This window comes from Podarcis gaigeae, assembly GCF_964106915.1.
Source record: "Podarcis gaigeae genome assembly, chromosome: W".
Lineage (NCBI taxonomy): Eukaryota > Metazoa > Chordata > Lepidosauria > Squamata > Lacertidae > Podarcis > Podarcis gaigeae.
In genome coordinates this window covers 22,745,469-22,772,616 of record NC_139695.1, presented here as the reverse complement: position 1 = coordinate 22,772,616, position 27,148 = coordinate 22,745,469, and the positions used below count along the sequence as shown (strand labels likewise).

The 27,148-nt window shown below is 44.7% G+C and overlaps 1 protein-coding gene and 1 long non-coding RNA gene across 2 annotated transcripts in view; one reads left to right on the top strand and one right to left on the bottom strand.

Moving 5' to 3' along the window:
- Positions 1 to 27,148, top strand: part of LOC310835984 — a 948,096-nt gene that overhangs the window by 290,181 nt on the left and 630,767 nt on the right. The gene's annotated exons all lie outside the window — the stretch shown is intronic.
- The window catches only part of LOC310835948 (steroidogenic factor 1-like), a gene marked incomplete at its 5' end in the record, with an annotated part of 59,600 nt that overhangs the window by 11,960 nt on the left and 20,492 nt on the right, over positions 1 to 27,148 (bottom strand). Inside the window, 3 exons of the mRNA XM_083720912.1 lie at positions 1,382 to 1,529; positions 2,345 to 2,464; positions 26,389 to 27,119. Coding sequence (XP_083577038.1) covers positions 1,382 to 1,529; positions 2,345 to 2,464; positions 26,389 to 27,119 — 999 coding nt within the window. The remainder of the gene's footprint in view (positions 1 to 1,381; positions 1,530 to 2,344; positions 2,465 to 26,388; positions 27,120 to 27,148) is intronic.

The window sequence follows — 27,148 nt, the reverse complement described above, 5'->3', positions numbered from 1 at the left end:
GAACAGGAGGCTGGACTAGTTGGGCCACTGGCCTCATCCAGCCTCACGGCTCAATTTATGCAAAATAAAGAGGCTTGATTTGCATTCAGGTTGCACAATTCAAGTACAGAATCCTGGGCAGGTTTTAGGCATGAAATGGGCAAACACAGCATTTGCCAAAAGGAGGAAACTTTTCTGAACCTTTTTTCTCAAAGGAGCCTGGACAACAGTTTTGGCAAACGTCAGGAAGGATACTGCTGCTGGTGTCATTTTCCTCAGAGAACTGCAGCGCTGAGCACTTCCACAGAACAGGCAGAAGCTCTGCATTTCAGTTGCTGGGTTCAGTTGCCAAATGGCATTCTATGGGTAGAGGCTGGGATAAAAGCACAAGCCTGAGACCCCAAAGAGCAGCAGCTGCTGCCAGTCAGTGTAGACAACGCTGGGCCGGACAGACCAAGAGCCTGAGACTTCAGCACTAACAAAGCAGCTTCCCAGTGCAGAAAAGGTCACTGCTTGACCCCTGCCGCCCCAGAGCTGGTGTGCAATCTTGCAGGCCTAGCAGATGCAGCCAATACCACCCTCAACCACTGCTGGTGCAACTATTTGTAGGAGAGGTTGTGGGGGGCGAGGTGTCGCTCATACCCACACAGACGGCCCTGCTCCACTGCCATGCGCAGGAGGGGAGGAGGCAAGGCTGCCTGAACTGGTGCAAATCAACTTCTGAGCAGAAAGAAGGGGTCTTTGGGGGCGGGGATCAGAAGCAGGTACCAGACAAGCCAAACCTGGCTCCTCTGCAGACTGCACTCCCACATTTCCCTGCATATATTGTGTCAAGGTCAGATGTTGTGCACAGTTCCTCTGGGCAATAGGCAGGGCTGGAATCTCCTTCAATCTCCAGTGTGGCTGACCACATCCGAGGCTGTCCTTGAATTCCTCTGGACACAAACACAGATGAACAGGAACTGCCCCTCACCCCCTCAGCTCTCAACAACATGCTCAAGGAGACCACCAACATCCATGTTTTGGAAAGGGCTGTCCAGCAATGTTCCAGATTACCAGCTGCTGGAAGCCACAAGTGGGGGGGCTCGTTGCTTATGTCCTGCTTGCCTGGGAGGCTGGTTAGCCACTATGAGAACAAGAGGCTGGAATAGATGGACCTGGTCCAGCAGCCAGGCTCTTATCACATCCTTCTGGCAGCAGGGAGAAGGCAAAGACAATGGGGGCTCTGCTTCCAGCCCCACCCGCCAGGCAGACAAACCTATAAGCCAAGCAAGTCTCCTCCAAACACCTCATGTGGTTGAGATCTCAGGGTGGGGGGGCTGAAGCACAAAGCTCTCCATGGCAGCCCCTGTTTGCTCTTCCCGGGTGTCTCGCTGCCCCATCCACACCCCTTGGCACTTACCAAGGCTGAAGAGGATGAGGAACTTCAAGCAGACAAACTCCTGTCTGTCCACCTGGAGAGAATGGAAGTGAAGCACCAGTTCCTGCGCTCTCAGCACCAAGTTGTTCAGGATGGATCCCGCCTGCATGGCAACGGTCGACATGTCCACCTGGAAGAAAGGGGAGGTGGGCAGGGCTCAGGACCCCCAAGAAGTACCATCTTGTCAGGGGAACAAGGAGGTTCAAGAGCTGGGTGGTGGGGGACAACCTCCATCAGAAAGACTTTTGAGCAATCAGCTGTTAAGGCTTTAAAGCAGTTAATGGACTGAGTTGTTGACTAAATTACAATAAATATGGTTATATCTGGGTGCTGGCTTTACACAGAAGGATAAGCAATAACGACCAAAGTCTAACTAGCCAGGAATCCAATGCAGGCTGACTCACAAGTGATGTCCCTTAGCATCCCATAGGGCTTCCTCCCAAGTAAGTGTGCAGAGAACTGCAACCCAAAGTCTAAATATGTGCAATGGAGTACTTGCAGATTCTCTTCCCCCACCCCCATGTTTACTCCGGCCTCTATCTCCCTCTCCCGTGGGGCAGGGGACCTGTGCCCTCTTACACTTTGTACATTCCTGGCAAATCATCGTTCTTATATACCCACAGCAATAACAGCTCTCCATGTGTGCTGTTGTTTATGTAGCCAAAACTGTCCCACCCATGCTTGGTGGTGGTGGTGGGATTTTGGGCGGAAGAATGTAGAGGGAACGCCTACACACACTCCCCCCAAAAAACAGAAGCCCAGTGGGCAAAGAAGGCTGACCAACCTTTGGGGGTGGGGGAGATGAGACAAGGGGGGTGGGCATGGGGAAAGGAAAGGAAGTGGCCAGAATCCTGAGCCGCAGCAGTGGCACTTCATGCTACAACATTTTGCGGCAGTATTTCTGAAAATGGCCATTGTGGAACCTGCAAACACTAGTGCTTTTACCTCCTGGCCTGTCACCAGCAGGATGCTGTGCTCCTTCCCATAATGCACTTGGCGGAAAATGTGGTCAAAGACCAGCAGCTCACTCCAGCAGTTCTGCAGCAGCTTCATCTGGTCACCCACCTGGGACGAGGAGGAGGAGAAGGAGGAAAAGAAAATAGCTGAGAAGCTTCCTCCAAAGAGGATTAATAGTTGAGATGATGATGATGATGATGATAATAATAGCATTTGTATATCATCCTTCATCCAAAAATCTCTTGGCAATTCACAACATAAAAGTACAAAATGAGAACACAAAATACATTTAAAAAACCAAAAAAATAAACCAATAGCCTTCCCCCTACAAACACATTTAAAAGGACATAGAATGCCTGGCTGAAGAAACACATTTTCAGCTGACCCCTAAAGATATATAATGCAGGTGCCAGGTGAGCCTCCCTGGGGAGAGCATCCCACAAATGGGGAGCCACTGCAGAAAAGGCCCCTTCTCATGTTGCCACCTTCTGGACCTCTCAAGGAGGAGGCACATGGAGAAGGGCCTCAGAGGATGATCTTGGGGTCCAGGTTAGTTCATATGGGGAGAGGCAGTCCTTGAGGTACTGCAGTCCTGAGCCATTCAGGCTGTAGAGGCCGAAACCAGCACTTTGAATCAGGCTTAGAGACTAACTGGCAGCCAGTGCCATTGGGTCACCCTCAGTGTAACACGCTCAAATTGTCTTGTCCCAGTGAGCGCAACCTGGTCACCAAACTCTGCACTAGCTTAAGTTTCCAAACCATCTTCAGAGGCTGAACTATGCATAGACGACAGAAGTTAGGCTTTCCCTGTCCAGATAAGGACATAGCTGGCCACCAGCCAAAGCTGATGGAAGGTACTCCACACCACCAAGGCCACCTTAGCTTCAAGTGACAGCAATGGGTCCAGGGCCCCAAGCTACGTACCTGCTTCTTCAGGAGAATCTGACCGGAGTTCTCCACTCATGTTCAAGCCACTTCCTAGCTTGTTTCCTAAGCAGGAGAAGGAACTCCGGGGCATTTGGTGTCAATGGTCTGAGTCATTTGGATATTCCAGGGCTTTGACAAGTGTGGCATGACCTTCAGCATGCAGAGCAGATGTTCTGCCACTGAGCTAGGGCCCTTTCCAGGTCCTGCTAGGTGTTACAGATCAGTTAAACGAGAGGCAACAGGGCTATGCATCTGATGTAAGGACTCTTTTCTCACTTTATAGGCAGGGCCCCAGGACTTCAGCAAGACCTACTGAGGATGCCTGCCTACCATGCACCCTGTAATTCCCCCCTGCCCCCAGCCAGACACACTGATGGCTGCCTTGTGGCTACATACAGCCACTTTTAAAAAAAAATGTGCACAGCACCTGACCTAACATCATTCTGGGATCTTTTAAAAGTACCTAAGAACCAGAGGTGCTCAGAAGGCTGGTCCCCACAGCCAGGTAAGCCCACCTGGGCCACCAATGGAGAAGGCCACCCACCAGCAAACACATGGGCCCCACTTAAACCTGGAGCCAGCCCTGCCATAACTCCACGGGGCAAATGCAAAGTGTCCTTCAGTGGTTTGTAGGTCAATTATCACCAACCTGCTACTGTAAAAGGTTAAATGTGTGCCAGTTTAACATATATTTAAGCCTTAATTGTCACTAATTCTTTTTTAAAATAATTTTTAATCAAATTTTCCATTTTAACAATCCAATCAAATCACATTAAAGATTCCAAATTATACAAATACATATCATATAGTCGAAATATTCTGCCAAATTATAAATTTTTATTGGGACTTCCCATACTTCAAGTTGGGGGGGGGGGCGGCTCTGATCATCTCATATCTCTGGTGTCTTGAGTTTCCAATAGTTCCTTTAAATCTTCCTGTTGTTAAACTTCCTTCTTTCATGGCCTCTGAGTTGTTTCCATAGGCGAGATGAAGTAAGCAATGATGTGTTTCTGTGTGAATTTTGTGTACTTGACTCTCCTATTGTTACAGTATCTCCTCACACGCTGGTGTTTATGCCAAATCAACCCAAAAGTCATTTCGCTGCTGGCAGACGCCATCTTCTCTCAGTTCCGATGAAATCAAATCTAGGCATTTGCTCATTAATTTTCCCAGACCGGTTGCATCAAACATTAGCCTTTCCAGGGGAGATTTGCCAAATCCGACTTAAAGTGCAGATATAATAACAAATTAAGAGCTCACCTCCCCCTATGACTATTTATCTCTGCAGCTCAGTCTTATCCCATAATGGCGGATCATTTTAAATAATGCATCTCATCACCCTTCTCATAATCCGTCCAAAGTTTTTTTAAGTCTCTCCAGCGGCTAACAAGATCCTGCTTCTTTCTAATATCAATATTTGGAGGGTCTTTTATCTTCTTCCAAGCAATTCAACAAACAAAAGCTTTAATTATATAGTATTGTTATTTCCACACAGTTTATATTTTCCAATCTCACTTGCTGTAAATAATGTAAACAGTTCTTGGGGGGAGGGGATTTGTCAGGTATTGTAATAAATCATAGTAAAAAAGGCTTTACCCCCCCTCCTTTTCCATTCCGTTCCAACATACCAACTTAGATGTTATTCTTAGATGTTATTCTTAGATGTTATTCTTTCTTCCTCTCCATCACTCTTGGCACCTCAGTGGCTGGCTTAATTGGCAGATTAATTCCCCCCTCCTCACTTGAAGCATGTCCAAAATTTAAATCCAATTTTTCATCTTAAGAAATGGAACTTGGTGCGCTCGCGGGGACAGCATCCAGGAGACCCGAAAACTTAAATCCAATTTTTCATCTTAAGAAATGGAACTTGGTGCGCTCGCACCAAACTCCCTTGGGGGCTTTCCATCCAGTGCCCCCACCCCCTCCTTCTTTACGAACTTGGGGGTAGTTTATTGGGCATCCGCGGATGAGACTGCATCTTCCCTTACACCAGGAAGAATTTGGGAGGCTGATTACTCCCATCTCAGCCTCTAATTACCTCGTGGGAGCTGGAGCGATGGTATTGTCAGCCATCTTCCGTGGCGCCTCAAGCGGAAGTGTCACTGACTAATTATTGCATCTCCTTGCCATTCCGCTCCCACCATACCGTTTCCCCCAACTAAGATTTCAATTCAGGCATCTGGCAGAGTGAGCTGGAGTCGCAGCAATAAATTTCTTGGCCTTTAAGGTTCCCTTGGAAGGAAGGCAGGAAAGAAGGAGGGAAGTGCAATGAATTGTTTCAGCCTCCCTACCTCCTCCTCGAGCTCCAGGGACAGTTTGTGGGGATAGCTCAGCAAGGCTGGCTTTGGAGACCCCACCACCCACCACCCAGCTGCAAAGCAAACGCAGCCCACAGCGGGAGAGCAACAATAGCTGCTTGGCTCATCTGCACTCTTATCTGAGTCCCTTCCTGGGCCAAGCATCTCGCCCAGTTCTCAACACAGTGTCTTGCTGGGCAGATCCCCCGTCCAACATCCCTGAGGGAGGGAGGGAAAACCCCCCCGTTGTTTGCACACAAAAAGGCCAGCGTCTCTCAGGAGGCTGCTGTCGATACATTTTGCCCACCAAGACACAGTACGTGCACCTCCAGCAGCCGTGGCTCTCCAGTGTCTCAGGAAGGGGGTGACCCCAGCCCTACCTCAAGATGAGGCCATTGGGGATTGAACCAGAGAAATTCTGTCTGCAAAGCAGGTGCTCTACCCCCGGAGCTGTGGCCCTTCCTCTGTCAAGACTTGCAAGATGTGCTTTGAATACATGAAACTCCCCCAAAAACACTTTGGGGCCTCTCCAAACCAGGGACGGACACACACACACACACACACACACACACACACACACACACAAACTGTCAGGTGCCTTCTGCAATAGTAATAGCTCATTAGTGGTGGATTTGTTCTGGACAAAGTTCTCCCAAAGTTCCCATATTTTTGACACCTGGAGGGGCATCTCTTGTGTTATAGCTCAACAAAAGTGGGACAAAACAAACAAATAAGCAAATAGGAACATTTGTGGTATGCAATGTTGCAGGATTTCAGCAGGACGTTATGGGACAGGCACTGATTGGAAAGGAAGCAGTTTGTACCTGCAAACGTTTCAGTGAGGACATACCGCACCAAGTATAGCAAGATTGCCCATAAGTACCCAGATGCCTCCACGAGGAGGACAAGTCATCACAAACACGCCCTCAAATGCAAAGCAAATCCTGGCATCCCCACTGCCCAAGGCGGCTGCCAGCACAGCCAAGCCAGGGGTTCAGCTTCTCCAGGGACACCACCCGCAGAGAACAGTCTTCAGTCTAGGAGGCAGAAGTGAAACTGAAGATGGACGGGTGAGTGTCAGGGGGCACCTCCCCCCCAAAAAAGGAACAGTTCAGTAAGCAGGGCAGTTTATTATTAGTTTAGTGTACATACTTAGATATCTGTGAATTGTCCCATTGTATAGTTCTCTGGGCAAAGCAGAATAAAAAGTTTATTCCAACCCCCCGAAAGGGTTCAGCTGAGTGGATGGAGAATATTACCATATGTGGTGGACGTGTGATAAAGTGAAGCCATTTTGGGAGTCGATTTATAATGAACTTAAGAAGATAGTAAAATATACCTTCCCCCAAAAGCCAGAGGCTTTTCTACTTGGCTTGAGGGGAAAGGAGATTACCTGTAAGATAAAAGATCAAAGATTATTCATGTATGCCACAGCTGCTGCAAGGACTTTGTTGGCCCAAAATTGGAAATCACAAGAAGTTCCTACCATTGCGGAGTGGCAGGCGAAGATGACAGACTATGCGGAGTTAGCCAAACTGACCGGAAGGATTCGGGATCAGGACGATCAGAGATTCCAGGAAAATTGGAGTAAATTTATTGTATATTTAAAGGACAGCTGTATAAATCTAAAGACACTAGCAGGACTGAAGTAACTCCTACAATGTAGATGATAGAAGATGTGAAAAGATAAAATACGCAAATGGATTTGATAAGGGATACCAACTGAAGGGAGGGAGGGAAGTCATAAGTTCGGCAGAGCAAAAATGTTTATATGTTGATTAATGTATTGAAAGAAAGAATGTGTAAAGAAAATAATAAAAATTTATTGGGGGGGGGGGGGAAGGGTTCAGCTGAAACACAGGACAGTCAAAAATGCCACAGCAAAATCCAAAATCCAGCAGAGAAAGTAAAACTGACTCCCAATCAAGCTTGTCATAGTCCCAAAAGCTCTGGGCAGTGTCAGTTTGGACAAAGTTACATTATGCCATTCCCTCATTTCTCCCTCTGCCCCACAAAAGAGTGCTACTTGCTACCTTGACCCTCTTTCAAGCTCCCCTCAGTCCACCTGCTTCCTCAAAATGTTGCTACTCTCCTGCAACAGACACCTTGACAGTGTTGGGATTTTTGTATCTCACCAGCTGCGGGGAGCAGCACAATGGTTGTTGACATCATGTGATGTCTGTGAGCGTGAGACAGGAAGTCTCTGCTTGTTCTCATGTAACTGGAGAGTTACTTTCGCTTCTGAGTGAAGCGGGTGTTGAGTCGTACTTCTGTGCTTGCTGCTCAGGAGAGCAGACATGTTGGATGAGAGCTGCATGTACAGTCTGTAAATAAAGTAGTGTGTAGACTGCTGACTGTTTCTTTCTTCTGTGATGGGATACCAGAAGACGAGTGTGCTACTCGCAGGATGGAGGGGTCGCTTATTACCCATCTCTCTGGACTGAGGGCAATTTCCAGCCAGAGAGTGGCACCCTTCCTGGGGGCGTTTTTCCAACAGACAGTGTTGTGGAAATTACGGGGGGGGGGGGGCACATCTTTCAAGCTGTTAAATGTTACAAATATTATGCATAAATATATCCTTTCAACTTGACAGCTCAGGGAAGTTACCTAGCTTTAACAATAATCTAAAATCAACTCCTTTGCCAGTTTCCTTCATTTCAATTCCGTAACAACAGTGTTGGCAAAAGTGAGCAGAGCATTTCATGGACTGTGAAGATGCGCGCGCGCACACACACACACACACAGCCCTACGCTTCCTCCCAAGAGCTCTGGCTTCTGCACCCATTGTGCAAGGCACTTATAATAGAAAAAAGATGGGTGTGGAACTAGGGAAGCAGAGGACACCAGGATTCCCCAGTAGAGAGTGGCAATAATGCAGGAGCCAGGAGAAAGATTACTCAGGGAATGGGAGGTGGAGTTGCAGGAGACTTCCAAGACTCAACATTCCTGCCTCAGCCAATGCATAATCCCAGGAGCTGCCCCACTCAAGCAGTTCCTGTTGCTAGCAGAGGGCCAGTGTGGTGTAGTGGTTAAGAGCAGTATGTGTTTGGGGTCTGGATGTGGGTCCTAAAGATAATGTGTATTTCAAATGATTAAATATATTGAAATACAGAACTGACTCTAAGTTCATTCACAAAACTTTTTGGTTTTCTGGCATTCTCAATATAGGGGGTTCCTTTGCTTTCTAAGTTCACATTTCCTGAGGCATGCTTTAGAAATGCCTGCAGGTGAGAGATCCAAAATGATAAAATACATCCTTTAATAAAATGCAGTCAGGATGCAAAGAAAGAAAGAAAAAAAGAGAGTGGTGGACTGGTAATCTGATGAACGGGGTTTGTGTCTCCGCTCCTCCACATGCAGCTGCTGGGTGACCTTGGGCTAGTCACACTTCTCTGAAGTCTCTCAGCCTCACTCACCTCACGGAGTGTTTGTTGTGGGGGAGGAAGGGAAAGGAGAATGTTAGCCGCTTTGAGACTCCTTCCGGTAGTGATAAAGCGGGATATCAAACCCAAACTCCTCCTCCTCCTCCTCTTCTTCTTCTTCATGCTCCTTATTTGCAAAGACGTTAATTACGCCTGCCCACCTAACAAACCTAGAGGGGAAATAGGCCCCCATTGTTGCCATTTTGCAGATGAGCAACTGAGCACGAGTCTAGGCAGACGGGCCCCAAGTACAGCGGTTGAATCTGCAGCCAGCCAACCCAGACCTCAGAGACTACCACTTTCTCTTTCAACCTTGCCAGGAGTCTCCTCTTCCCTCCCTGTCCTACAAGGGTGTAAGCAAAGCACTATCTCTTCCAGCCCATAGAGTGCAAACAAAGTAATACCTGTTTCAAAGTGTGTGCATGGTGCAAACAAGGAAGAAATGAACATGAACAAAGTGCAATTCCCACAGTCTCTTTTTGTCATGAGATCACCTCTTTGCACATGCAGACTGAGAGTTTGCTTTAAGGACCTTCATGCTAATGGCCAAGGCACAGATCTCATCCAGGAGACCTAAGCAGAGACAGCTCACACCAATCAAAACATGATGCTACTGGAGCCCGCTGCTTGATGGTGTTAGGCAATGAACCTCGGTTCACAGCCAAAAAGAGGTATAATCCGTGTGTGTGTGTGTGTGTGTGTGTGTGTGTGTGGGCTAGTGGGGAAAGGAGAAGGGCTTTTAATTGTCTTTGGAAACCTTCATAAAAGCAGGATGCAATGTGGGCTAGAACTCCACTGCTTGAAGCTGACAATTAACTCCTTGGTAGTTACAGAAAGTATCTTTTCTGGCATCAAAGCTTTCCAAGAGGAATTAGGCTGGGGGGTGAGAGACACCTACAAGCCCATGTCACTCTCACCTTTGGTGCACAGCACTCCAACACAAAGAGCACTGGTCCCAAGTAGCTATTTAGAGGTGCAAATTGTTTCAAGGTCTGGGTAACGTGCCTGGCTTGTGTAACAAGGGTGCTACAGAGTTCAGGGAGTACAGAGGAAATGGGTGCCTTGAACTGCAAGTGGAACAGGCCAAGGACACAAGAAGAGCCCTGCTTGTTCAGGCCAAAGGGGCCCATGCAGTCTGGCATCCAGCTCTCACAGTGGACAACCAGGTGCATCTATTGGTAAACCAGCAAGCAGGATTCAATCACAGCAGCCCTCTGTCCCCTCCTGTAATTTCCAGCAACTGGCATTCAGAAGCATTCCTGCCTCCAACTGTGGAGGCAGGGCAGAGCCATCGTGGCACGTAGATGTCAATAGCCCTCCTATCCATGAATCAAGAACTCCACAAGATTTGAAAATCTCAAGCCAAATTCTTCCATGCAAGTCACCAGGAGGGTCTTGAACACACCAGTTTTGCCTCCAAAGGAGGGCGGGGTCTGTGTGTGTTGGAAGACGTGCAGCCTCTGCCAGAGGCAGGTTTAGGGGAGCGGGACCAGTTCAGTTGCGATGGGCGCAGAGCACCGTTGGGGACACTGCAACTATGTTGAGGAGGCGGAGGGGTGCTGAATTTGGGCGTTGCACAGGTCACCCATTGCCTCTGCTCCCAAACCAAGGAGAGCCCTGTGGAGCTTGGGGCTGCCAACTGCTTTCACTGCCCTTGCTTCTGCACCATTGAGAGCAGCCACAAAAAGGGGGAAAGGCAGAGGAGAGGCAGAGGCTTTCCCAAGCACCTGATCTCCAAGCCGCAGAAATGTCTGCAGGTGCTCAGCCTGCTGTTTGCAGTGTGTGTGTGTGTGTGTGTGTGTGTGTGTGTGTGAGAGAGAGAGAGAGAGAGAGAGAGAGAGAGCTATATTCCATGCCAAGGATCATTAGGAATAAGAGTGAAAATAAAACTGCCAGTACCATACTGCCGCTATGCACCTGGAATACTGGTTGCCTCATCTTAAAAAAGGACAGTGTAGAGTTGGGGTGTATGGCATGTTAGGGGAGGGGCAGTACCTCAGGTGGGGGGAACACATGATGCTCCTTCTGAGGTAGTTCATCCCCCTTTGGTCCCCACCCTGCACTCAGCTCTCAACTGTGGCTCCCAGAAGCTGTCAGCATGAGACAGGAGCCACAAGCCCAGCAGCAATGGCTTCGACTGGCTGGCTAAATCAGGTGAGGGGAGCTAATGGGTTTCAAACCCTCAGTGAGTTAGGAACTACCCCTGCATGCGAAGACAAGGTTCTCACACATTGAACAGATGAGACCAAGAGCAGGTCAAGAAGGCAGTTTCTGCCTGCGCTGCAGAGGAAAGTGAAGGGTAGGTGGGGCTTGTCCACCTGGGAAGGGAGCCCATCTAGAAGAAAGAAAAGTGATCTTAAACATCTGCTGCCTTGCAAGATATCTTTGGGAGGAAAAAAGGCTAAGGAGCAAAACCGACACAAATGTGGAGTGTGGCGCCTTACACGCCTCCTTCCGGCAACTCCTGCAGCCAAGCTGGTGCCAAACGTCTTGCTCTGCTCTCCTTTGGAAGCAGGCTGAGAGTATCATCTGGGCAGCCCAGGAGAAAGGCCTCTGGTTTCTTCAAAAAGGTATATTTAAATCCCTTTTTCATTTCATTATATATCATCTCCCAGAAAGCCTTAATCCTTGGGCACGTCCACCAAAGGTGAAAGAATGTACCTTCATTTTCTTTACATTTCCAACACTTATTATCGGGCAAATGATATACTTTTGCAAGCTTGACTGGTGTCATGTACCACCTGTATATCATTTTCATTATATTCTCTCTTAAGGCATTACATGCCATGAATTTCATACCTGTGGTCCACAACTGTTCCCAGTCAGCAAACATTATATTATGTCCAACATCTTGTGCCAATTTAATCATAATGAGGCATCTAATCATAAGCCTGCATTTTTATCAGAGCTTATATATTTCGATCAGGGCCTGTATATTAAAAAGAGCTTAAAGATTTTCAAATGTTTCATGCCAGGCAGAAGACTAAAAAACCTTGGCAAGATGTTTTTCCTCCTAGACAAGAGGGCCCCCTGATTTATAGCAGAAAACAATTCTCAAAGTCGTAAAAAGGGAATTACAGGCTGAGAGCGAGGACACTGACCCTACATATTACAGAAGATAAAAAAGGCTGAGAAAACATAATTAGGAGTGGGTAAATAGTAAAATAACACCATGTGCCTCCCATTAAAACTTGAGCCATATTTTCCTAAGGTTGAAAGGTCAAGAGCAAATTGAAAAGCAACTGGTCTGGCTGGCAGAAAGAGAGCATTTTTGGGAAGTCTTTTCTAAAGCTGTTTCTTTCTTAAACTGAGATCCTTTTAAGATTTCTTTTCCTTTTAAAAGGTTATTTATGTATTAAATATATTGGCTTAAATGTAATTATGCAAAGGATTTAAGAAATGCTAGATTCTTATTTCATATAGTTGTAAGAGTTGTAACTATCCTGAAATTAAGTCAGCCACCAGCCCAGCCCCCCTGCCAGACAGGAGACGCCATCGAGCACTCCTGATATATGGTTGTCAGGCCTTTTGTTTAGACACCTCCAAATGAAGGAGATCTTTCAATGATGATGTGAACTCAAGATCCTTGAAGATAAAAAGTTAAGATTAACCATCTGTTTTGGAAGGCAATAGGGCAAGGAGGGCAAGAGGTGAGCTGGTAATTAAGATTCCTTGTTGAGACACATGTAAGATATATTACTACTTATTTGTCATCTATAGATATAAGAATATATAGCTCTTTGTGTCCCATAAAAGGACAAAAGGAAATGGGTGTATCTTTTGTGATTGGTTCTAGCAAACAGCCAATAGGAATTTCAACCAGGCTGATTGGACAGAGGCAGCCACAGGAGGAGCAAGGGGGCTGGATTAAGGAAATATAAGTGCTGGCCAGAATGGCAGGAGGCCAGGCCAGAGCTTGGTAACCATATACCACTGTGCCTCTCATTTATTTGTCTGACAAATAAATTACTATTTTAATTTCTCTATTGCTGCATTGAATATTTCATTCCAGCTAAGCGTTAACCACAAGCAGGGTGCTACAATAGCAGATTTAACCGTTTCATCCTGAGTATTCCATTTCAACAGCAAGTTATACATTCTTGATAATATCTTAGTTTTGGGATCTAACAGTTCTGTTTCCAATTTTGATTTTTCCACCTGGAAGCCAATTTTTCTGTCCAAATTGTAAGCCTCCCTTATTTGATAGTAATGAAGCCAGTCTCGCACTTTATCTTTTATTTTCTCAAAACTCTGCAATTTCAATTTGTCACCTTCCTGTTCCAAAATCTCCCAATATTTCGGCCATTTGGCCTCCATATTGAGCTTTTTCTGAGCCTTCGCTTCCATCGGTGATAACCACCTTGGGGTTTTGTTTTCAAGTAAATCTTTATATCTTATCCAGACATTAAACAATGCTTTCCTGACAATATGGTTTTTAAATGCTTTATGTGCTTTAACCTTGTCATACCACAGATATGCATGCCACCCAAAGACGTTATTAAAGCCTTCTAAATCCAAAATGTCTGTGCTCTCAAGAAGCAGCCATTCTTTCAGCCAGCAAAATGTTGCTGATTCATAATAGAGTTTAAGGTCTGGCAGGGCAAATCCACCTCTTTCCTTTACATCAGTTAATATTTTAAATTTTATTCTGGGCTTCTTGCCCTGCGAGATAAATCTAGAAATATCTCTCTGCCACTTCTTGAAACAGTCCATTTTGTCCAGAATTTGCAATGATTGAAACAAAAATAACATTCTTGGCAATACATTCATCTTTACAACAGCAATTCGACCAAGCAAGGAAAGCTTCAGGTTTGACCATATTTCTAGATCCTTTTTCACTGCTGACCAACATTTCTCCTAGTTATCTTTAAATAAATTTAAGTTCTTAGCGGTCATGTTAACCCCCAGGTATTTTACTTTCTCAACCAATGTTAAACCTGTCTCCTTCTGAAACCTCTCTTTCTCAATCGGTGTTAAATTTTTCTCAAGAACCTTAGTTTTTAACTTGTTCAACTTAAATCCTGCCACTTGACCAAATTCTTGAATCAGTTCCAATACTCTTTTAGTACTAGATTCTGGCTCCTGTAGTGTCAATACTAGGTCATCTGCAAAAGCTTTCAATTTGTACTGTTTGGCTCCGACCTGTATACCTTTGATCAGATGGTCCCTTCTGATCATATTTAGCAAAACCTCCAGAACCAAAATAAAGAGCAATGGGGAAATTGGGCAGCCTTGTCATGTCCCTTTCTCTATCTTGAATTCCTCTGTCACCACATTATTAACTAATAATAATAATAATAATAAATTTTATTTATATCCCGCCCTCCCCAGCCGAAGCCGGGCTCAGGGCGGCTAACAACAATCAACAATCAAACAATCAGATTATTAGTTTAGTAATAATAGATTATTAATCAGAACTATTAGTTTAGCCTTTTGTTCTGAGTACCGTATTTTTCGCTCTATAACACGCACCTGACCATAACACGCACATCGTTTTTAGAGGAGGAAAACAAGGGGGAAAATATTCTGAATGAAACAGTGGATGTATCATTTTTGTGCTTCATGCTGTGGCCACAGACATGTGATCTGATGGTGAATTTGGGGTGACCCAATGCAAAAATCCTGAGAATTCCTGTGGATCCATGCTTTGTAACCACGTTTTTGCACCATTGCAACCCCAGGCAACAGTGGGTGCGTGATTTTTTTGGTGCAGGCTGTAGCCATGGACATGCTATGTGATCTGATGGTGAATTTGGGGTGACCCAATGCAAAGATCCTGAGAATCCCTGTGGATCCATGCTTTGTAACCACATTTTTGCACCATTGCAGCCCCAGGCAACAGTGGGTGCGTGATTTTTTTGGTGCAGGCTGTAGCCATGGACATGCTATGTGATCTGATGGTGAATTTGGGGTGACCCAATGCAAAGATCCTGAGGATCCATGTGGATCTATGCTTTGTAACCACATTTTAAGTAGGGAGAGAAGGAAAAACAAAGAAGGGACATGAGAGGGGTGTGCAGAGAAGCAGCTGGCTAAGAATGCAGGAGAGGGATTTAACGGGAGGGAGGAAAGAAAGGCAAAAGTTTTCCCCCATCCAAGCCAGCCATCTCTCTCTCTCTCTCTCTCTCTCTCTCTCTCTCTCTCTCCCTCCCGCCCCTCACTCTCTCTCTCCCTCAGCAGCAGCACGGGAGCACAGACCTCTGCTTTCCTCTCTGCTTGCCTGGAGGGGAGGGGCTTTCCCTGCTCTTTGTTCCGTTTCAGCAAACACAGCAACGAAAGAGAGGAGGGTGGGCAGTAAGACCGTGAGGCAGAATGCAGGAAAGCAGCCGCTTCCTCTTTTCAGGTTTCCCTTCTCCGTGAAGCGCGATTTGATTTTTGCCTGATTTTTCGGCTCCAGGGACCACACATTCGCTCAATAACACGCACAGACATTTCCCCTTCCTTTTTAGGAGAAAAAATCTGCGTGTTATAGAGGGGGAAATACGGTAAATTGCACCTATACCATTTTCAAACCCTTGACCAACCCCCATCCCCTGAAGATTTTTCTTCATAAAACTCCAAGAAATATTATCAAAGGCTTTCTCCGCATCTACAAAGATTAAGACTGCATTGGTATTAATGTTCGCTTGCAGCTTCTCCAAGATGTTAATTATATTCCTCGTGTTGTCAGACAAGTGTCTACCCGGGAGAAAGCCAGCTTGGTCTTTATGTATCTCCTCCCCTAATACTTTTTTTAGTCTTTTAGCCAAAATATCTGCAAAAATTTTGTAATCCACGTTAAGCAGGGATATGGGGCGGTAGTTCTTAAGTTGTGTCTTTTCAGACTCAGTTTTCGGTATAAGTGTAATATAGGCTTCCTTCCACGACTCTGGCGCTTTTTCCCCCTCCAAAATTTCATTGCATTAGTATTAGTGGAGGAGATACATAAAGATCGAAGTGTTGGAAATGTAAAGAGAATGAAGGTACATTCTTTTATCTTTGGTGGACGTGCCCAAGGATTAAGGCTTTCTGGGAGATGATCTATAATGAAATGAAAAAGATATTTAAATACACCTTCCTGAAGAAACCAGAGGCCTTTCTCCTGGGCATGGTCGGCCAATTGGTGCCAAAGAAGGATAGAACTTTCTTTATGTACGCTACAACAGCAGCAAGAATACTCATCGCAAAGTATTGGAAGACACAAGATCTACCCACCCTGGAAGAATGGCAGATTAAAGTGATAGACTATATGGAACTGGCAAAAATGACTGGCAGAATCCGAGACCAGGGAGAAGAGTCGGTGGAAGAAGATTGGAAGAAATTCAAAGACTATTTGCAGAAACATGGTAAAATTAATGAATGTTAAAATGATGTCGGATTGAAATGAAGCGGTCTTAGCAACAAGGTTAAAAAGAATATGTAAAAATGGATTGATAACGGATGAAAATATAAAGCTATAATAAGTTAAGATATAGAATTAAGATAAAAACAAAGAGGGAAAGGATTTGCTGAATTAACCATGCGAACTGGAATACAAAATAGGGAGGTGTGAGGAGGTCAGGGAAACAAGTAAATGAAATATAAGATATGAAAAGATTGATTTGTTTTTTAACTGTTTTCTATTTATTTTTTCCGTATTTTGCATTTTTTCTATGTATTTTTGTACTTTTTTATTTTTCTTTTTTCTTCTTTTTTATTCTGTAACTTTTTTTCTCTTTGTAAAACTTTAATAAATATCTTTTTTAAAAAAACAAAGAAGGAGAGCCCACCACCACCTTCCCAGGTAGTCTATTCCACTGCTGGACAGTTCTTACAAACAAAGAGGGTAAGGATTTGCTGAATTAACCATGTGAACTGGAATACAAAAAAGGGAGGTGTGAGGAGGTCAGGAAAATAAGTAAATGAAATCTGAGCTATGAAAAGATTGATTTGTTTTTAACTGTTTTCTATTTATTTTTTCTGTATTTTGCATTTTTTTCTATGTATTTTTGTACTTTTTGTATTTTTCCTTTTTCTTCTGTTTTCTTTGTAAAACTTTAATAAATATCTTTTTTTAAAAAAAAAAAAATTAAATATCTCCACTCTTGATTCATGTATTTCCAGAGTCTTCTGAAAGTGCAGACTCAATATTTTGTCTCTCTCCTCTTTTGTTCAGAGGGTAATCAAACAGTCTCTCACCCTGTTCTTTCTCCCTCCTCTTCCAAGTCTGAAAGCGCTTACTATCTTGAAATCTTGCTTATCTGAGTCTAGGTTCCAAAAGTCTGCAAATTCCTGCGTAAGAAAATCACTTAAGCTATCTTTCTCAAGTTCAGGTACAGCCCTGATCCTTAGATTTGTCTGTTTTTCCTTCAATTCAATCATGGACAGCATCGACCTGTGATCCTTGAGTTGCCTACATATCGGTGGTATCTTTTCCTCTACAGCCAATGCTTTTTCCTTTGCTTCTTCAGCTGTCTTTCGATTCGAAGTAGATTCCTGCAGCAATTTCTCAATAGATTCTGTATTTGAGTTCACCTTCTGCCCCAAATTATTGATGCTTATAGTGTTTTGGTCAATTTTAGTTGTTGCTTCAGCAACTTGTTTACTTAATTTTTCCAAAGATTCATAAATTTTGCCTAATGCTGAAGCTAGACCCTCTTCAGATGCCATTCCTTTTGGCCCAACTTGACCAGAATCTTCCCCTAGTGGAGCAGAAGGGCCAGATGCTGATGCTCTTCGCTGCTGCAGTCTAATTTTACCCGATCTTGTTGTTTTTTCCTGAGGCAAGTTTGCCATAACACTTTATCTAGGGATCAAGGTCAATCCCACGGCCAGAGCTTGTTTTGCAGTGGAAAATTCCCCTGGCCAGTTTAGAGTGGAAAATTCCCTGGCCAGTTGTAGCAATTTCAAAGTTCCTCTAGGGGGACACAGTAACAGTCAATACTTGTTACAATAAAATAACTTTTCCAACTTTCCCAAATCCCCCATTTAACGAAGTAAGCAACAGTTTCAACTTCCTTCAACTCCGGAGAAACCCTTCAGAATCAAAGTATCTCTCTTGCAGAGTTGACTGTCAAAAAGTTACATTGTCCATAAACAGCGCGATTCACAGTACGGCAATTCTATTGTCCCTTGACAGTCCGTTCCCAGGCATTAAGTGGTGGTCTTTGTTCCCTTTTCTCTCTTTTTTTGCAGGGAAAAATGCTCCCCCCTTTTCCCTCCCCTCTCCTGAAACTCAGGGAGGGAGTTCTCTTATATTGATGTTAGGATTTAAGTCCTTTTAAAGCGATTTTCCAAGTCTTGGCTTAGACAGTCTTTGCTTTGATCTGTTTACAAGAAACAGAAGGCAGACTTCCTGTTTACACCTTCCCGCTTCGGTGCCAAATTAGTACTTTTATCACTTATTCTCAGATCTTTAAACTTGACCTACTCACGGGTAGTTGTTTGATAGCCGAATTGTCACAAGAAAAAGGTCAGCGCTCTCCGGCAACAGCTGTGCGGCTTCACTCCACGGAAGAAGCAATTGACTCTCAGCACCGCGCCAGACACCCCGTTTCGCTCCGGAACCCGGAACCGGGTTCCTTTGCAGATTGGGGGGGGCGCTGAAGGTGCCCACCGAGTCCCACGGTCACAGGCTTCACCCGCCTGTGGTTTCAGAAGGGTCCCCGCTTCGCCGTAGCGGCAAGACCCGATTTCCGCGGAGCTAAATCCCTCAGAACTAGAGGGAATCCGCCATTGCCGATGGCGCCGCCTCCGGAAGTGCCTTCTTTGAAGGTTTTTAAGCAGAGGTTGGCCATCTGTCCTGGATGCTTTAGCTGAGATTCCTGCTTTGCAGGGGGTTGGAGGACCCTTCCAACTCTACAATTCTATGATTCTATGAAGATAATTACAGCTGAGTCCAAGAGCAGCCATGGCCCTCCTTTGCAGACCATCCCACTACAGACTCTCCAATGAGCTTTCAAAGTATTTATCAGACACAGGAGAGCCCCAGGGAAGAAGGCTTCCATCAGGAAACTAGCCACAGATCTTGGAAGCAAACGAAGTTCCAAAACTGGTCATTGTACATTCATGATGGTATCAGTAGAGATGTAAAAATTCCAGAAATTTTGATGCCATGAGAAAAAAATGTTCCCCTCCCCCTGTTTTTTTCCAGAAAAAATAGAAATTTTGGGGAAATTGAAAAAATGTTCAGTGTGGAGTAGTTTTACAAATTGCATGAAATGCAATGTATGTAAAAGTATTATGCTTGCAATGAAACAGGTAACCACCTCGCTTTCCCTCAAAAGCAACAAAAAAAAAAGCAAGAAACCATCAACATAAAAAATAATCAGATTTGCCCCTTAGCACCAACAGCAAATGAAGTTAAGGTCCACCTCAATATTTACGGTAAGCTCCATAGAAGGTCTACCCTTTGAGTAGTGCTTTAAAAAGAAAAGAAACAGAAGACACAACATATACATGCAGTTTCTTCTATCTCATTTTCTGAACTACTGCTATCATTTCCATTTCTTCTTCCTCTTTGTCATTTTTCTCATGGACTTCTAAAAAACAGCTTTCAATTTTTTTGCATGCCAGGCCCAGAAGTGTTGTACTAAGGCTCAAACTCTGTTTGAAAGGAAAAGGAGAGTGTGTGGGTTTTTTAATTGAATTTGTTATTATATATTATAAACTGCATGATAGTAAGACAGCTTCTAAACAGTTAACAAAAATATACAACAGAACATTAAAATGATTGATAAAACACAGTTAAAAGCAGGTATTTAAGAGTATTCAAAAGATGATTAAAGTCAGCAGTGGTTAAAAGGAAGTAAATCACATGCAGCTTCTATGTGTTCAGATGGGCTGTTTACAACAGCCCTAACGAAAATGTTTTGAGCAGTTGCCGGAAAGCCACTCCCGAGCTACGGGGGGGGGGGGGGTTGCGGGCGCGCGCCCCCACCCGCACTATCGCGGGGCTACCCTAGCCCCGCGGGATTCAGGGAGCTCATACATATTAATCTATAGGAGCGCCAGCCAATGGGTCTACCAGGAGGGCACTTAAGGTCAGGGCAGCCTAGGCTCGCCCCTTTTCCTCCTCGGCAGCGGTTAGGCATTGGCCAGGGTATTGTTATGCAAATGAGGTCGGGGGGGAGGATCGCCATCACCTCCCCCAATGCTTGGAGGGTAGTTCGTTAAAGGACTCCGGACGTCGCCTCGTCCGAAACCTACGGAGGCTAGGGCCTAAAGCGCGCCCCCGAGCGGTAACCCCTTGGGGAGCGCCTACGGATGTACATCTGGGGGGCTCCCCCTGTTGGTGATTAACCCTCCCCGGTTAGACCGGTTAATCTGTTAGGGGGCCAATGCCTAAAGCCAATACCGCTCTTACCTGTAATCAATAAAGTTGTGGTCATTTTCGCCCATCAACCTTAATTCTGGTCTCCGGTGTCTTTATTTATTTCATCTGTGGGAGGGGGCGGGTATCGCCACGCAAAGAGTACAGTGAGAGCACCTGCCTCCTGGTGTCAGTGGGGGGGGGAATTGAAAAATTGGGGGAGGGACCAGGCTTTTTTCTGTTTTTTCCCCAAACCGTTTTTTTCAAGAAAGATTGAAAAAAAATATGTGTGGAATATTCAAACTATATCAAACTATTTTTTAAAAAAAATTCCGGGGGAAAAGAGTTTTGGGGAAAAACAGAAAAAAACCTGGGGTTTTTTTCGAATTTTCCGGGGGGGTTTCCAGGCCTTCCCATCTCTAGGTATCAGGGTGGTTATAGGTTATCCCACTTTCAGGACAGTTTGCCCCTGCAAAAGTTTCAGGGAGCACAACTGGTGCAGGCCCCATAACTTCCTGCTGAAATCCTATAACATTTCATACCAGAAATGTGAGGGCTATTGTGTGGAGCAGTGGGCTGGGGCGTCGTTTCATTCAGCATCTGTTGCACAAGAGTTGCTCCTTCAGATAGTAATAGCACAATAACACTGCAGAACAACTAATAAAGCAGAATGATATTTGGACAGTCTGGTGCAACTACACCACAAACGCGCTCTTATTGTGTCAGTGAAATGCTGCAAAATAGAACCCACACACCAGTCTGGAGGGAGAGCCCAGACACTGCAATTGTCCAATCTATCGGCAGGAGGCGGGGAGTGGGGTGGAGGGGGTCTTTGCTTCTACCACCAAGGCACTTTCCTGCCCTCTCCAATTATTTCAGAGTCACTTTTGCGAAATATTTTCCATCTCCCACAGTTTGAACACAACACCACTCCCCGCCCCCGTGTTGACTCATCAATTCACAGCACTGATCACTTGCACAGTACTAATATCTTCAAATATTTTATCTTTTTTTTTATTACAGTGGACACTCGGGTTGCAAACGTGATCTGTGCGGGAAGCACGTTCGCAACTCGCAGCATCCACAACCTGCAGCGCCGTGTCTGCGCACGCACGGGTTGCAATTCAGCACTTCTGTTTTGTTTTTTTAAAAAGATATTTATTGACGTTTCCAAAAAGTTATATAAAAATAAAAAATAACAAAAAAACCAAAAAACCACATACCACAACAAGTATAATTTCAATCCCTTATTTTCTTATACCTTACTTTCCCGACCTCCTCATACCTCCCCTTTCTGTATTCCAATTTCTAATTAATTAATCACAGCAAATCCCTCCCATAATTTCTATTGATTTTCAACTTTTCTTTTCTTAATTATATAATCATTACAGCTAGAAACCACTTAATTTCTAAACCAACATCGTTCTAACATTCATTTATTTTGCAATGTTTCTTAAGATAGTCCTTAAATTTCTTCCAATCTTCTTCCGCTGTCTCTCTCCCCTGGTCTCGGATTCTGCCGGTCATTTCTGCCAATCCCATATAGTCTATCACCTTCATCTGCCATTCTTCCAAGGTGGGTAGATCTTGTGTCTTCCAATACTTTGCGATGAGTATTCTTGCTGCTGTTGTGGCGTACATAAAGAATGTTCTATCCTTGTTTGACACCAATTGGCCGACCATACCCAAGAGAAAGGCCTCTGGTTTCTTCAAGAAGGTATATTTAAATACCTTTTTCAGTTCATTATAAATCATTTCCCAGAACGCCTTAATCTTTGGGCACGTCCACCAAAGGTGAAAGAACGTACCTTGATTTCCTTTACATTTCCAACATTTATTATCAGACAAGTGGTAAATTTTTGCAAGCTTGACTGGGGTCATGTACCACCTATAAATCATTTTCATAATATTCTCTCTTAAGGCATTACATGCCGTAAATTTCATACCAGTGGTCCACAACTTTTCCCAGTCAGCAAACATAATGTTATGACCAATATCTTGTGCCCACTTGATCATAGCTGATTTGACCGTTTCATCCTGTGTATTCCATTTCAACAGCAAGTTATACATTTTTGACAAATTTTTTGTATTGGGTTCTAGCAATTCTGTTTCCAGTTTTGATCTTTCCACCTGGAAGCCAATTTTCCTGTCTATCTTGTAAATCTCCATTATTTGATAATAATGGAGCCAATCTCGCACTTTATCTTTTAATTTCTCATAACTCTGCAATTTCAGTTTATCCCCTTCTTGTTCCAAAATTTCCCAGTATCGCGGCCATTTTGACTCCATATTAAGTTTTTTTACAGCCTTTGCCTCCATTGGCGACAACCACCTTGGAGTTTTATTTTCCAGCAAATCTTTATACTTAATCCAGACATTGTACAATGCTTTCCTGACAATATGATTTTTGAAAGCTTTATGAGCTTTGACCTTGTCGTACCACAGATATGCATGCCATCCAAAAGCATTGTTAAAACCTTCTAAGTCCAAAATGTCTGTATTCTCCAGAAGCAGCCAGACTTTCAACCAGCAGAAAGCTGCTGATTCATAATATGGTTTAAGGTCTGGCAGGGCAAATCCACCCCTTTCCTTTGCATCAGTTAATATCTTAAATTTTATTCTGGGCTTCTTGCCCTGCCAGACAAATTTAGAAATATCTTTCTGCCACTTCTTGAAACAGTCCATCTTGTCAACAATTTGCAATGTTTGAAACAAAAATAACATTCTAGGCAATACATTCATCTTTATAACTGCAATTCTACCCAACAAGGAAAGCTTCAAATTTGTCCAAATTTCTAAATCTTTTTTCACTTCTGTCCAACATTTCTCATAATTATCTTTAAACAAATTCACATTTTTAGCTGTCATATTAATCCCCAAATATTTCACTTTCTTAACCACATTTAACCCTGTCTCATTCTGAAACCTCTCCCTTTCTATAGGTGTTAAATTTTTCTCTAATACCTTAGTTTTTAATTTGTTCAATTTAAATCCTGCAACTTGACCAAACTCTTGAATTAATTCTAGAACCCTTTTAGTACTAGATTCTGGCTCTTGTAATGTAAGTACCAAATCATCTGCAAATGCTCTCAATTTGTATTGTTTAACTCCGACCTGTACCCCTTTAACCAGCTGATCCCTTCTAATCATGTTCAACAAAACCTCCAGGACTGATATAAAAAGTAATGGAGAGATTGGGCACCCCTGACGTGTCCCTTTTTCTATCTTGAATTCTTCCGTAACCACATTATTTACAATTAGCTTTGCTTTTTGCTCTGAATATATTGCACCTATACTGTATTCGAATCCTTGGCCTACCCCCATCCCCTGGAGATTCTTCTTCATAAAACTCCAAGAAATGTTGTCAAAGGCTTTCTCCGCGTCCACAAATATCAAAACTGCTTTGGTATTTATATTCACTTCTAACTTTTCCAAAATGTCAATTAAGTTCCTTACATTGTCTGACAGATGTCTTCTCAGGAGAAAGCCCGCTTGGTCTCTATGAATATCCTCCATCAAAACTTTTTTCAATCTCTTAGCCAAAATGTCAGCAAAGATTTTGTAATCCACATTTAGTAACAAAATAGGGCGGTAGTTCTTAAGTTGAGTCTTTTCAGGCTCTGTCTTCGGTATAAGTGTAATAAAAGCCTCTTTCCACGATTCTGGTGCCCTTTTCCCCTCCAAAATTTCATTGCAGACTTCCTTCAAAGGTTGTAGTAACCACTCCTTCAAAGCTTTATAATATCTGGAAGTCAACCCATCCGGTCCCGGAAATTTACCCAATTGCATGTTTTGAATGGCACCTTCTATTTCCTGTTCAGTTATTTTCTGATTTAAAACTATTTTACTTTCATGAGAAATTTTTTTCAATCCATTTTTCTCAAGAAATTGTTCTATGTCCGATTCTTTCTGCGGCCCTTGTGAATATAGTTATTTAAAATATCTCTGGAAGCAGTTTCTGATCTCAATTGGATTATAGATGTTCTTTCCTTCCACTTCTAAATTTGCAACCTTATTCAGTTTTTGTCTTTTCCTCATTTGCCAAGCCAATAATTTACCACATTTATCTGCTGATTCAAAAGTATTTTGTCTCATTTGTTTAATTTTCCATTCTATTTCTTGATTCATCAATTCCATGTATTGTGTTTGATATAACTTAATTTCTCTCAAGATCTCATGAGACTTTGGTTTTGATCTTAATTTCCTTTCCCCTTCTTTTATCTTCTCCAAAATCTTATCTTTCTTCTCATTTTGGCTTCTCTTCTTTATTGCATTTTGTTGTATCAAGAATCCTCGCATAACGGCTTTACTTGCGTCCCAGATTACTCTTTTTTCAACATTGGTCTTCATATTTATTTCAAAATAGTCTCTCAAAGTTTTTTGGGCCTTTTTGTATACTTCTTCATCTCTAAATAAGGTGTCATTCATCCTCCATCTGAAGGAGCAAGCAGTTATTTGCTTCATCTCCATCTTTACGGCATTATGGTCGGAGCAAGTTTTGGGGCAGATTTCTACTTTTTTATCTTTGGTGCCATTCCTCTAGTAACCCATATTTGGTCAATTCTAGTCCATGTCATTTTGGCTTCAGAAAAGAAGGTTCCCTCTCTCTCAAGAGGGTTTTTTGTTCTCCAAATATCAACCAAATTCAGCACTTCTGCGCATGCGCAAAGTGCAATTTAGTGCTTCTGCGCAAGCACAAGTGCTGAAACCCAGAAATAACCTGTTCCAGTACTTCCAGGTTCAGCACGGTGCGCAACCTGAAGCGTCTTCAACCCGAGGTGTGACTGTATTATTATCATTAGCATTAGCATTAGCATTTATATCCCAGCTTCCCCCCCCCCCCAAGGAGCTCAAAGTGGTGTACATGATTTTCTCCCCTTCCTCATTCAATTCCCACGACAACCCTGTGAGGTGGGTTAGGCTGAGAGAGGCAGTGAATGGACCAAGGTCACACCCAGTGAGCTTCATGGCAGCCAGGTGGGGATTTGAACCCTGGTCTCTCCCAGGTCTTAGTCTGACACTCTTAACGACTACACCACACTGGTTCTTTCTTGTAGCCAGCCTCTGATTTCTCCATCCACACCCTGCTGGCCATTCAAATACAAATCACAAGACCTCAGCCCAGATCAAGCCACAGCACCCATCCCGTCAGATTCCCATTGCTTGGAGCCACCCTCAAGCCTCCCATCACCGGGAGAAATCCATCTCTATATAATTTATTAATTTATAGGTTGTCACTGGAAGAGGACAGAAGAGCCCAAACCCAGGAAAAACCCCAGGAGCAATCTATTCCACCTCCCTGCCCAGAGGTGAGGGCCTAAGGCACGCCCCCTATCGGTGACCCCGGGGGAGTTCCTAGTTGATGTGCATCAGCAGGACTCCCCCTACTGGTGGTTAACCCTTCCTGGACTTCAAGCGGATGGGCTGAAGCCGGATATAGTCGGTTAGGACCAATGCCTAAGCCAATACCGTTCATCACCTGTAACCAATAAAGTTGTGGCCTTATTTAGCCCATTAACCTTAATAATTGTGTCATGTGTCTTTATTTCCACTGGGGGGGTGGTGGCAGGAACTCACCACGAAAGCAGGACATTTACGGGGGGGGGGGGTTAGCAGTTCTCTCCCACTGTTGAGCCCCAGGCAACTAGTATTCACTCTGGAGGTGCCATCATGACTAGTAGCCACTGTTCACCTTACACCCCACACATTTGCCTAACCCTCCTTTTACTGTTATATCACATTTATATTCTACCTGGGCTCCCCTCTATTTTATCCTCAAAACTACCGATATGCTGTGAGGTACACACTGGTGTTAAGTTCGTCATCATTTCAGGACAGACTGCTAAGAGAATTTTGCTCCCAATCTACTGTTAACTTTTTCCTAGTCTGACACTCTAACCATTGAGCTCTGCACGTGCTCAAAGCAGGCCTCGCTTCAGCTAGCTCCAGCCACAGTTCAACCTTCCTCCTCACCACCCACCCCCACCCCCACCCCAAACAAAGCAAACAAAGCAACCGCTGGAAACATGTCCAAGTCGGGGAGATGTAGGTCGTGGGAAGCCATTTCCTCTCAGGGTTCATCCCCCGCCCCGCGAAAAGCAACAGCCCCCCCCTCACCTCCAGCTCTTTGAAGAAGATGCAGCTGCGTGCCCACTCCACGATGGCGAAGAGGGTCTGATCTGCCATCTTACACATGAGGCCAAAGGCGCTGAGCTTGTTGTGGAGGCCCTTGCTCTGCTCCTCCTGCAGGCAGGACAGGATGCAGGCCTTGACTTGCGCCTCGTCGGGCTCCTGCTCCAGCAACTTCAGGATCACGTTGGGCATGTCGGCCCCAGTGGCTGGGGAGCCGCCGCTGGGGTAGACCTCTGGGTAGGGGTACGGCGGAGCTGCCTCGTTTGGATGCATCACGTATGGGTCCGGGAACTTGGACTTGATGGCCCAGCTGGCGAAAGGCGGGTAGTGGTAACCCGAGAGCGGCCCGTGACCCGAGGGCACCGGCATGGCCAGCGCGGGCGTCCCGTAGGAGCTGCACTCATAGTCGATGGGCGTCATGGCGTTGGAGCTGCTTATCCTGCTGCCACTGCTGGAGCTGCTGCTGCTGCTGGGCAGGGGTAGCCCCTTTGCCAACTCAGGCTGGTAGTGTTGGCTCAGGTCGTGCAGCGAGGCCGACAGCCCGCCGGACTCCTCCGCCGCCTGCACCGGGGACACGATGGGCGGCTGGGCCGCCGTCTCCAGTTTGAAGCTGTTGGCGTGGATCAGCGCCTTCTTCTGCTGTTTCATGGCTCGGTCCTGCTTGTACATGGGCCTGAACCTGTTCCAGCCACCCCGCATGCGGTTGGCACGCACGGCTGGAGGGAGGAGGGAGGGAGGAGAAGAA